The 13,263-nt window shown below is 37.9% G+C and overlaps 1 protein-coding gene across 1 annotated transcript in view; it reads right to left on the bottom strand.

The window, feature by feature from the left end:
- KRR1 (KRR1 small subunit processome component homolog) overlaps positions 1 to 13,263 on the bottom strand; it is a 15,747-nt gene extending 2,484 nt beyond the window's left edge. The window contains exons 1-9 of the mRNA XM_045872944.3: positions 13,106 to 13,263; positions 10,192 to 10,364; positions 7,986 to 8,120; positions 7,682 to 7,807; positions 7,507 to 7,590; positions 6,353 to 6,409; positions 4,442 to 4,612; positions 2,157 to 2,234; positions 1,957 to 2,050 (exon numbers count right to left, since the gene is read on the bottom strand). Coding sequence (XP_045728900.1) covers positions 1,957 to 2,050; positions 2,157 to 2,234; positions 4,442 to 4,612; positions 6,353 to 6,409; positions 7,507 to 7,590; positions 7,682 to 7,807; positions 7,986 to 8,120; positions 10,192 to 10,364; positions 13,106 to 13,193 — 1,006 coding nt within the window. The 5' untranslated portion in view covers positions 13,194 to 13,263. The remainder of the gene's footprint in view (positions 1 to 1,956; positions 2,051 to 2,156; positions 2,235 to 4,441; positions 4,613 to 6,352; positions 6,410 to 7,506; positions 7,591 to 7,681; positions 7,808 to 7,985; positions 8,121 to 10,191; positions 10,365 to 13,105) is intronic.

Genomic DNA, 13,263 nt, shown 5'->3' with positions numbered 1-13,263 from the left:
CAGTGGGGAGCCTGCTTCTTCCTCTCCCTCTGCCTGCTGCTCCCCCTGCTTGTGCTCTCCCTCTCTCTATCTCTATCAAATAAATAAATAAAATCTTTAAAAAAAAAAATAAAATGCCAATTTTCCATTCTGCACATTAAAATAACTTAAAATTACATTTCATGAAGAATATTAACATGCAGCCCTTCTAGCTTCCATAATTTTAATTAACTAATCATTAAGCTTTAGGTCAAAATCTACTTCATCTAATACCATACATAAAAACTTAAAAAAATAGGGGCACCTGGGTGGCTTAGTCCGTTGGGTATCTGCCTTTGGCTTGGGTCATGATCTCAGGGTCCTGGGATCAAGCCCCACATCGGGCTCCCTGCTGATGAGTCTGCTTCTCCCTCTCCCTCTGCCCCTCCCCCTGTTCATGCTCTCCCTCTCTCAAATGAATAAAATCTTTAAAAAAGACAACTTAAAAATAAAGTTTTCCAAATATTAGTTCAATGAATGACTAGTAGTACTTTATTTAACAAGGTTTTGGTAATAAAGACAATGATCTGAGAGTATTTGGAGATTCTCGTAACAGAACCCAACCATGGAATCAATGCCAAAAGCTTGAACAACGGAGAAAAAAAATGTAGGTTTTTCTCACCCTTTAAAGAGCAGTATTCAGAGCATAGGAGAATCACAAGATAAAACATCATCAAACTTCCCAGCAACTTGAGTAGAGATGTAGAGCCTTCACTATCATAAAATAGCTACATTTTTAATCATTATAAATGGAGATTAAAATGGCTACTAAACGACCTTCAAAGTAAAACTCACAGGCTCAGCAAACTGGAAATTATAATGACATTTTTAACTTTTACATAACCAATGATCTACATAGAAGAATACAGTATTTTTAGAGCTATTAACATTGATATAATTAATATAGGATATTAAAATAGTAATGTTATGTCTGGTTTTGACCAATAAGTCAGGTACGATAATGCCAGTGACCTCCCTCCCCTCACTGTGTCACTGGCTACTCTGGAAATTTACTTCAGGAAGAGTACAAGTGTTACTAGTGGGAAAGAAAATGCAGAAGAGGAAAGGGTAGATCAAATGAGGCTAGGGATAGAAAAGATACAAAACTTTTCTGAGTGTTTTTTTTTTTAATCTTAGAGCATCGAGGAGGGAAGGGCAGAGGGAAAGAGAAAATCCTCTAGTGAACTCCTCGCTGAGCACAAAGCCTGACGTGGGGCTTGACCCCAGGACCCAGAGATCATGACCTGAGCCAAAACCAAGAGCCAGCCGCTTAACCAGCTGAGCCACCCAGGTGCCCCACTCTGACTTTTTAATAGCTCCTAAGATCTTGTTATTTTGATGGTGTCCTTTAGCCCACGGTGATCAGAAATCCATCATAACAATATAGGAATCAAACTTTAAGCCATGGATCACATAAGTAAAGAGAAGAAAAGCATAACCTCTGATAAGCTCTTTCTGAGAGGCATGATAACAGAGCTCGGGGATCTCACTGCTTTAGTTACTTTTAAATCTATGGAAGATTCACTGCTCTAAGTTCATAGCTTTCACAACAGAGAGTCCTTCTCCAGCAGGCAGTCTGCCTCTCCCTCTGCCTGCCGCTTCCCCTGCTTGTGCTCTCTCTCTGACAAATAAATAAAATCTTAAAACAAAACAAAACAAAAAAAACCCCAAAGTGTCCTTCTCCAGCACAATCAGAGGTCAGGAGAGGACTGTCAATCCAGGACATTCTTAAATAGGCACTAGCTGCTAATAAATTATAGAACACCTCAGTGGTCTCGTCCCTAGGATTAGTGATTAATGAAATGTCAACAGAATTGATGAAAGATATAGTTATGTCTTTAGTTAACACTCAAAGAGATTCAGACAAATTCCCTATGGGTTTACTTTTCAGCTAACAGACTTTAACATCAAACCAATAATTGGAAAACAAGCATTTACCTTCCCTTGGTTTCACAACTGGTTTTTCCTTAGGTGGAATAAAAGCTTTGTTTCTTTCCTCTTGTCTTTTACTAAGAGCTTCTGCTTGTTTAGCCTGCATTATTAATAAGAAATACATTAATAACACAATTTATCATTAAACAGGAATTCAAATTTCTATGAACTGTGCTATCGATGTTGTGAGCTAGACACAGTCTTACCTTTATGGCTTCCATTTTCTGCCGCTTCTTTTGACTTGCCTTCAGAAAATATTCACCACTAGCCAATTCTTTATCAATCTGTTGAAATCAGTATTTACAATTACATCAGAAATAAGGTAAATGAGAAGTCATCCCTAAGAAAGGCACAATGTCCTTGAGGTAAAGACAGTGAGGTCAAAAATTTATGTTCAATTCATAAAGGCACTGACATAAAAAGGAGATGTGCTCTATGCTGAAGGGAATACAAGCAATAAGCATGGAGGTAGGAAAGAAGGTGATGTGTTCATGAAATATACAGCAGGCAGTTTTAGATGGGCTAGAAGATCAATGATTCAGAAAGGTGTGAGGAAACTAGAAACATAATCTGGGGTAAGCTTGAAGAAACCTGAATGCCAGGTGAGAGGGTAGGCTATGATTTAGAAATGACTCCAGGTTTCTGAGAGAAAAGAAAGAGACCAAAGCAGCATTTAAAAGGTACAGAAGAAAGAAGAGATAAACGCTTGAAATAAAGTATGGCATGCAAAATGAAAGGCAAGAATTGTTAGGATTTGGTGACTAATTCAATACTAATTAGAGAAAGCACTAGCTTATTCATTCAATATATAATTGACTTATCTCACACTTACACAGCATTATTATATCTAAGGCAATGTTTTAAAACTCTTAATAGTTACTAAGCTCTTTACAATTACTAATCATTTAATCCTCATTAACAATCCTTTGAAAAAGATGTTTTTATTATCCCCATTTTATGTATAGGGAAACTGAAGCACGGATGGGTTAAATAAATTGCCAGTCATGAAGCAAGTAAGGTGGCAGAGTAAGTCAACTGAGACATCACTGTTTTAAGAAGCTTAGCCATAGGGAAGAAAGATAAGACAATTAATTACTAACTACAGGACAGGGCCATAAGAAGTATACCAGGTGTTACGGAATGACAGTTGGGTAAATAAGATCACTCTGCTTTCCCCCAACAAACAGTTTCTTTGTTTGCTTCCCTTTACAGAATAGACCTCATGAACCAACACTTCCATTGTTTTATCACCATGATCATTACTTCTTTTTCCCCTCTGACCTTTCATCAAACCTCTGAAATTCAAACTCCAAATACAGGGCTATGGAAAAGACAAGACAGTACACAGAAAGGGATGTGTTTACATGCTGAGAACAAAGCACTAGTAGAAAGGAAAGACTTTAAGATACAGCCAAGGGAGGGAATCATGAAATAAGATCCCTCAGGAGACAGGCTCAAAGACAGAACTCAAAGAACAGGTAAAGAGAGAATTGGTTCAGATGGGGAAAAAATAATTATCGGTGAGAGAAAAGGAAGCTGGAGGAATTCTCACTTGATGGTCTTAAATATGTCCATAAAATAAAACGGACGTCATCTGCTAGGAGTGAGAGGGTGCTTCAAGACTTAAGAGGGCAGGGGAGCCTCGGCGGCTGAGTGGGTTAGGCGTATGCCTTCCACTCAGGTCATCCTTCCCTTGGGCTCCCTGCTCAGCATGGAGTCTGCTTCTCCCTCTCCCTCTGCCTGCAGCTCCCCTGCTTGTGCTCTCTCCCTGTCAAATAAATAAAATCTCAAAAAAAAGAAAAGAGAGAGAGAATTAAGAGGACACGCAGAATTACCAGACAATAGTGAGGACCTACCAGAGGTTGGAAACGTGAAATTATAGTGGATTTAGTCCAAAGATAAGATGTTCTCCAGCTATGTTTAGTAGCCACATTATGGGAAAGAAGCCAAATTTTAGGACTGATCAAGTTTGAGAGTTTTGCTGCACAGGTGTGAAAAGAAGGAAAAGGCAGCATACAAGAAACAGTGATGGACAAGAGAGAAAAGGAAATTTGGGGGAAAAAATGAAGCCAGAAAACAGGTGATAAAATGAGAGGCATTCATAACTTAGAAAAAGGATGGATGTGAGAATTTAAGATTTCAAAACTGGAGCAGTCATATAGCACATGGTCACAGGAAAGATGCTAAAGCAGCGTGAGAGCATTAAGGGTTAAATCGTTAAAATTTTTTTCATCCATGGAACAGGTACTGTGGCTATAGGAGCACAACTGACAGCAACCACCTAGACATAGTTTACACTCCTACTGTGAAGCCCCCACCCTCCGCGCTCACGCACTTAGCTCAAAATAAGCCTATTTACACTTACCTTTAGTTTCTTATACCTGGACACACACATACAAAATCTACCTAAATTGCTCTCCATAAAGTTTCCAACAAAATAGATTAAAATGGTTTCCCCCTCACGTAAAGAAATTCAACATTTAATACTGACCTGACTTTCTGGCTGTGGTGGTGGGAATGGTGTGTACTCTTTCTTGACAGTTTTTTTCTTTGGTTCCTTGCGTTTATTCACATTCTTGTGCTTAAACTGTGGCAAAAATCTTTCCCAACTTTGTGATCTTAATTCAGAATCTTTTGCCAACTCTCGTTTAATCATTAAGGTCTTTAGTCATGGGGATATAAGAACAAAGTAAGAATTTTTAATTTTATAAGCCAAGCATTTGTCAAACTAAGACATTACAAATACTGTTCCTATAAATAATTCAATTAAAATGAGTAGTTCTTGGGGCACCTGGCTGGCTCAGTTGGTTAAGTGTCTGCCTTCAGCTCAGGTCATGATCCCAGGGTCCTGGGACTGAACCCTGCATCGGGCTCCCTGCTCAGCGGGGAACCTGTTTCTCCCTCTGCCTGCAGCTCCCCCTGCTTGTTTGTTCTGTCTCTGCCAAATCAATAAATAAAATCTTTAAAAAACAAAACAAGGGGCGCCTGGGTGGCTCAATCGTTGAGCATCTGCCTTCAGTTCAGGTCATAATCCCAGAGTCCTGGGATCAAGCCCCACATCAGGTTCCCTGATGGGCGAGGAGCCTGCTTCTCCCTCTCCAGCCCCCCCCCGCTGTGTTCCCTCTCTCGCTGTCTCTGTCGAATAAACTAAAAAAAAAAAAAAAATTTTTTTAAATTAAAAAAACAAATAAAAAACAAAACAAAACAAAAAAACCCGAGTAGTTCTTAATCTCCTCAGTAGGAGAAAACAATTCCATAAAAAAAAGTAATCTCAAACCAAGCATCAGAAAACCATTAGAAACTTAGATTAAATGCAGAACTGCCGGGTGCCTGGGTGCTGTCAGTTAAGTGTTTGCCTTCGGCTCAGATCATGATCCCAGGACTCGGGATCGAGCCCCAAGTTGGGCTCCCTGCTCAGCAAGGAGCTTGCTTTTCCCTCTCCTCTGCTTCGCTCCTCCCCCTCTCTTTCAAAAAAAAAAAAGAAAGGCAGAACTGTTCAAATAAACTGAGATGACACTAATTCAGCTTTTCAACCATTAGTTCATTAAAACCTTTAAAATTCAACTTATTAGGAGGAGAGTTCTTAATTAGCAATGTTCCCTGAAAGCAGGAAGTTTTTGGTAGTACTTTAATTATCACAGGGAAAGAAAAAAGTAAACTTTCTCTTGATCAGATAAAAACAATATTCTCATATTTCTCCTACTCCATTTGAGTTTTGCACACATTGGGACATCAAAGGATGCAAACCAGGCATCAGATACAAGACAAGCTCTCTTTATCTTTAATGTCCCAAGGCAACTCAAAATCATTCTTTCACCCCAATCTAAGAGTGACTTCATAACTTCATCAAATTTAAGTGGACTGCTTAACAAATACCCCTCACAAAATAGTTCATTACAGCATGTTACATTTCCAAGTATAATCATGAATGCTGTGCACACAGGGATTAACATCTCTCTCAAAGAGTTTCTAATTTGAGCGTTAAATAAAAAGTTTTAATACAATCTGAAATATCCCAGACTCTACTTAATAGAAAAAGGCAGAATTCTGAAAGATCACATCTTTAAATATAGTAATAGGCCCATCATCCAAGAAAACCTGATTGTTATCATCTACAACCAACTCTACGAAACTTACTGCCTTTGTATTAGAACTATGTCATACATTACAGGATCCCCCTTCAATAGTTTTCAGACTGCACACCACAGAAACCTAAGTCTCCAAGGATGTAACTACAGGACTAGGGTAGAGTTGAGTGGGCTGAACTCTACCTCTAATTTACCCTAAATACTTCTACTTTATCTATTTCTTGCATTAGGCTTCCATAAAAGATTTAATTTCAAGAAAGGTTTCTGTAGCTAAAAGAAGTCTGACAACCACTGTTAGAGTAATATAAACTCACTTTAATGTTATAAATTGGATGAATATTCTTCATAGTATCTAGGACTACTTTTCGAACCTGAAATTTGCAAAGAAAAATGAATTAGTCACAAAGATTTTAACTAAGTGCAACTAAGTGAAAGGGGATTAATATACTGCAACATATCCTATGAACCGAGCAATGACTACCAAATTGAATATAGTAGTTCCTTCAACTGCTTTGAGTGACTTCTAGATCTTTCGTAATAGTCAACCTCTCTTGGACGCAATGAAGTTTCTCAACTTTACTGCTAAAATATAACATATAGAACTAATACAACAACATTTTGGAACTGTGGAATTTAGGCAGAAGGCAGCTAGATTTAGAGTCAGAAAATACGTGCTCAAATAATGGGAATGCCACTTCATAAGGTAAAGTCCTGTTCCAGCTTTCTCATCTGTAGTATGGAAATAAAACTATCTCAAGGCTCTGCTGTGAAAACTAAATAAGATAATATAGTTAGACTTTACAAAACTATAGGGTATTCAATATACTTAAGTTATTATTGCCACATGAGAAAAGGGCAGATAACTTATGAGAAAGAGGTCTAACACATCTGCTATTATGAGTCCTAGAAAGCAAACAAGACCTCATAGCCAGATCCAGACAACCAAAGCAGTTAACAGAAACCAAAATTGCTCCACAGATTTTCTCATAACACTAAATCTGACAGATAAAAAAGTTCATCAATACATTAAATAAACATTCCAATAAAATTCAGACAAAAATATATATTTTAAAGATGGTTTCAGAATCTGACCTCTACTGGTTTATATAGGTTACTGCAAATGACAATTATCACCATTTAATTCTCTAATCACTTGAGCACATGTAACTATGTATTTCCCAAATGTGCTACAGACTAAAATCTTAAAAACCCACTTAAAATTTGTAGTGGAAAGAGGTATGATATGCAGACCTTCTAATTCGGAAATGGATACTCTTTAGTTGCCAAAGGTTGGCCATGTATGTTAGGATCTAGGAATGATGATTCCCTCAAACAACATGAAGCACAAAGTATTTACCAATGGGAAATCAAACAAAGCACATTCTATATTATCCAATGAACTCTTATAACCAAATTACTTAATTTGTTCTCTGCTGAAAATTCACAGAAGATAGTAAACAGTACTCACCTCTTTTAAGCCACTAAAAGGTCCAATGACTGAAACTGTGTTTCCCTGAACCATAATATAACAGTTTGTTAAGAGTTCCAAAGCCTATATCAAAAGAACAGTAAGTTGAAATTCAGTACACTGAAAAACTAATGACAGAGGAAGACACTTAAGTTTTTCACTGATAAAAAAGTACCTTCAATGTAGATCCTTTGGGACCAATGAGACGTTGTCTTCTTTTCACAAATCTTTCTTTATTTCTTACTAAAGAACCTATTTTAATGATGTCACATGCAACATCATCCTGAAGAATTCGTACTGCCTTTTGGAAAAATGAAGAAAATATTCCATCAATATTCTTTACAAATGCATTTATTTTCAAGGCCCAGGCTAATGAAATCGAAGCAGAAAAATGAAAACTCTAAGAGGGAAGGATGCAGTGCTATATGTTATCTCTAATGTTGACGCAAATAAAGCAAATTTTGTAATTCTAAATTTACCTGTTCAAATGAAACACTCCTTGCTAAAAGTTTTATTAGGTCTCTGGCCCTGATGATGATATATGGATCAAAAGTCTTCTTTGTTGTACACACAGTCATACTGCCCTCAATCAGGTCCAGGGTTGCATTAAGGTGCTGCAAAAAGGAAAGAGCAAATACACAATTGTCTAAAAATCACTTCAATTTTAGGTAATTATAGAGCCTATCCTAATCAAACTACTAATTACTGTAAATTAAGTTCTCATTCTATCAACTCCCTCCTTGAAGAAGCTGAGTAGTTGATATAAATAATGAATACTTGATTACTTTCATATTTCAAAGAATATAAGAAACACGCAACTGAAAGCATTATACGTACTTTAGGATACTTTGTACTTATTGGAATAAAGATTACTTCTAGTTTAAAAAATATGTATCAATGCAAATGAAGCCAAAAATGTAAAGCTACATATAGCTCCCCTATCCTGGACCCAGCTCTGATCTGCCATCTGTTCCTTAGGGTGAGAATGGACTTTCCCTTTCAAACTTCTTTCTAATTGGTTTCTATTAGCTAAATACAAAGTCAAAACAAATTCTCACAGGTTCAGAAAGAAGCAATAACTGGAAAATCATGCATTAACTCTTAGTAGGAAGAACCAGATTTCTACAAAGCAAATTAAAATGTCATTTTCTGACTGGAGCATACTCTGAAGAGTATTTCAATGCAGTGAGTGATGAACAATTCAACATAAGGTTGGGTCTCTCTGAGTTTACAAGAGTCCAATCTCAGATACAGACAGCTGTAAAACAGCTTGCGGTTTGCTGAACCACCGTAATACCTAACGGGCACAAACAACTCCAGAGCAGTCACACAGTTGAAATATACATTTTATTTTATTTTATTTATTTTTATTTTATATCACCACCTAGTGTGTGCACATGTGCCCAAATACACACATATACATGAACCAAAAGTTTCATAAAATGAAACTTATCCTTACCATATGTGATACATTATTTTTTTTCTTTTTACTTATTTATTTTTTGGGTACATTCTTTTTTTAAAAGGCTCATTGTATCCACTAAATGGACTTCTTGCTCCACTAATGAATTTTAATCCACAGTTAGAAAAACAAAAACAAATATACTGTTCTAGGGAAATAGCAGCAACATACAAGGGAAAGTTGGCCACATCCCCATCTTTCATTTAAAATGAAAATTAAGGGGCGCGTGGGTGGCTCAGTCGTTAAGCGTCTGCCTTCGGCTCCGGTCATGATCCCAGGGTCCTGGGATCGAGCCCCGCATCGGGCTCCCTGCTCAGCGGGAAGCCTGCTTCTCCCTCTCCCACTCCCCCTGCTTGTGTTCTCTGTCTCTCTCTGTCAAATAAATAAAAAAATCTTAAAAAAAAAAAAATTGAAAATTAAGAAATCATCCAGGAACATGCCTCAACTTGAACTATACAGGAACATGGCAAGTATCACAGTATAGAATAGGCATCCTGAAACTTGGGAGTTCACAGTTGAGATTCAGAAAGTCCATGAGATCCCTAAATTTTAAAGGTATGTGAATTTTTCAAAGTAATCTATTACTGACAAAATTAAAAACAAGTGGAATATAAGAATAAAGCTTAGGGCGCCTGGGTGGCTCAGCAGGTTAAGCGTCTGCCTTCAGCTCAGGTCATGATCCCAGGGTGCTGGGATCGAGCCCCACATCGGGCTCCCTGCTCAGCAGGTAGCCGGCTTCTCCCTCTCCCTCTGCTGCTCCCCCTGTGCTCTCTCGCTCTGTAAAAAAATAAAAAAATAAAAAAAAATAATAAAATAAAATAATAAAATAAAATAAAACAAAAAGAATAAAGCTTATATTTAGGCTGTTTAAAATACCAAGGGAACCAGGGGTGCCTGGGTGGCTCAGCTGGTTAAGCGTCTGACTCTTGATTTCGGCTCAGGTCATGATCTAAGGGTTGTGAGAACAGGTGCCATGTTCACCGCAGAATCTGCTTGGGATTCACTCTCTCCCTCTCCCTTTGCCCCTCCCCCCAATCACTCATGCACACGACACTCTCGCGCTCTCTCTCAAGATTTTTCTTAAACAAAAACAAAAAACAAAGGAACCAAATTAACCAGTTATGCCAGTACCTTAAAAAAAAAAAAATCTATCAGCATACATACTTATTTAAAAGTAAAGGTATAAGAACAGAATCTCAAAGAAATATATAAAATGTGCATACATGTTCATTCAAGGCTTTCTGTACCAATGGCCAGCACTCTTTCAGGTAAGCCTCCCTATATTTTGGGAACAAAGTTGCAAAACTGCTCTCTTCCAAGAGTCCTCTGGGATTGTCCTCTTTGGAAAAAGCCGGTTCCTTCCAACCATCAGGAACAGTGAGGAGTTCTGATTCATCTGAAGAGGGGAAGAAACTTACACATAAGATTTTAGCCTTCTTTTGGACACTTTTTTGCATACATTTACATGCTTCCCAATACTCTCCTTGTAGTTCCTGTTCCTATGCTCTTTCGTCAACAAAGAACATGCCTCGGTCATTATCATCAATACACTGTATTAAAATTAACTGCAGATACTTCAGCCTCGTAAGACAAAGTTCCTTAAGGGCAGGACCCTCCTTGGATCCACAGTAATTAGCATATGCCTGACAGACAGTGGGGTACTCCAGAAACTTCTATTGCATTAAACTATTAAAGATCCAAATACCCCTTGGTTTACATGACTATTTTCAATATAACCTTTTAGACTTTCCTGAATTGCAGCCTTGTGTGTGTATATATATATATACATGCATATGCATATATATTTGTGTTTGTGTGCACACACACACACATATACTTTCAGTTACCAATCACTGGTACAGGGTTTTAGACTTTCCAAAGAGTTTTCATATGCCTTATTTCTGTATACACCTTCATGACAACTGTGAAAGGTAGTAGGAAGAACCAGTATTATTTTCCCCGTTTTATAAAAGACATTCAGTCCAAAAAGATGAGTGACTTGTCTAAGGGGACACAAAGGTGATTCAGTCTAGGTCTCCTTTTAATAAAACAAAATGTCTCCTAAGGGCCATATATGATCTCCTACATCATTTATTAAAACTCCTGGTCCTGGATTTTAGGAATCTCTTAAATCTAACAGCTATGCTTTAATTCCGTACTCCTCAAGGGTATGACCCACAGGCCTGCAGCATCAGCATGAACTAGGAGTTAGTCAGAAATGCAGTTCTTGGACTCCAACTCAGACCTACCAAATCTGAATCTCTGGAATGAGCCCCAGGAATCTGTGTTTTAATAATCTCATCAGGAGATTCTTATGCACACTAAGTCTGAGAAAAGGGCCTTTGTTAAACTTGCTTGTAAACTTGCTTCTCTTTCTTATACTCACATCTACTTTGTTATTTCTGGTTCAAATCACAGAGAATTAGCTAGTCTTCATACATCACTTCCCAATATCCTTAAAAAAACAAAACCCCTCCAATTCTATAACTGTGATTACTTAAAATGTTTATCTTACCAAGTTTCTACCCAATTTAAACACTGCAGTGGCTACAAATTAAAAAACAAAAACAAAAAACCTAGCAAAGAAATACACAGGCGTTTTACAACAGAGGAAGTGCAAATAGCCCAAAAAACATGTGAAAAGATATGCAACCTCACTACTAATAAGGAAAATTCAAATTAAAACCCCAACCAGACACCATTTCATACTTACCAAAATGACAGAAATTCAAAATGCAGATAATATCAAGTGCTAGTGTGGATGTAGAGCAGTAAGAATTCTCATCCACTGCTAGTGGAAGTGTAAACTGACACAACCCCTTTGGGAGTGATTTACCATTACCTGCACATACCCTAACTTTCATGGATTCCAGTCCCACTTACATAATCTGAAGAAAACTCTTGAACATGCAAACCAGGAGATACACAAAAAGATGTTTATAGGAGCATTGTTTATAACAGCAAACAATGGGAACAATCCAAATGTCCACCAACAATAGAATGATAATATAAATAAGTGTATATTCATAGAAGAAAATCTCATCAATATCAAATGAAAAGAATAAACTACAGCTACAAGTATCACCTTGACTCAGTAAGAAAAACAAAGTTTAGCCTAAGAAGCCAGAAGAATGTCTACAGTGCTCTTGCATTCATATAAAATTCAAAAACTGACAAAATCAAACCACTTCATGCATAGGTGGTAAAGATTATGCAGAGAACAGAAGATCAAAACGATTCAGGATGGTTACCTCATGTCCTGTAAAGGAAAAGAATTATGATCTGGGAGGTGCTCCTAGGGGGGTCGGGAGTATGGTAATGCTTTTTCTGCGTAATGGTTTTGAGTGCTCCTTTCTCACCTGTTGTGTTTATTCTTCAAACTGTACATAGACTGTACTCTATGTTACATAATTAAAAATAACAGAACTCCTTTAATACTTCCCTAATGCCTACAGAATGTGAGTTCAAGGTTTATAACACTTCCAATAAGACTGGTTGCTCGGGTCTTGAGCTACTTCTCTAGCCTCTCTTCCTGTCATTCATACTGAAGAAAATGTATAAAACCAGACTACAAAGGAAGACAGCAATTTACAAGTAGGGCAGTCTAAAATTAGAGTACGAGTCGTGTCGTCTAATATTTTAGCGGTTTGACGAACAGCAATGATGATAATGTTACAAAATTTCACTAACGGACAAACTAGCGTTAAGAACACGCCAGACACCTCCTTCTCCTATCTGTCTCACTCCTTTATAATCAGCGTTCACTCATATATACAACGACCTCCTATTCCTACCCCATTCCATCTCTCATTTTGTCAACGACTTCCAGCCACCGCCACGAGCGTAAGATCCTGCGGCGCCCTCCACGATTTCTTAATCCTCTTCCTTTGACAGAAGACAAACTCTGCAACATCTTTACTTTGAAAAGCCTCTAGCAAAAGCGGTTAGGAACACGTGGCTGGCACCATACCTGCCAGTCGGTCCCGCAGGCTTGGCCATCATCCCCAATCCTCAACAATGGTAGGTACTCAACTTCACAGAACACACTAAGGCAGCGTTACACGTCCCCAGCCAGCGGAAAAAAACAATCATAACTCAATATCCTAATATCAGGTTTCAGTTCTCATTCAACCTTACCTCGGTTCTCCGGCTTCGGCTTCTTGTTACGAAATAATTCACTTTTCCCGTCCGCAGCGGCCGGCCCGTTGAAGGAGGAAGACGCCATCTTCAAATTGCTTCCGGTGTTACCGGAAGTGGAACTGTTCTTAAATCCTACCGGATTTTAGTCCTGAAAA

This window comes from Mirounga angustirostris, unplaced genomic scaffold (assembly GCF_029215605.1).
Source record: "Mirounga angustirostris isolate CCGP_5_RB_7025 unplaced genomic scaffold, mMirAng1.0.hap1 SCAF_5, whole genome shotgun sequence".
Taxonomy (NCBI): Eukaryota; Metazoa; Chordata; class Mammalia; order Carnivora; family Phocidae; genus Mirounga; species Mirounga angustirostris.
Note: the sequence above shows the minus strand (reverse complement) of the source record. Positions and strands in the feature narration are given on the sequence as shown.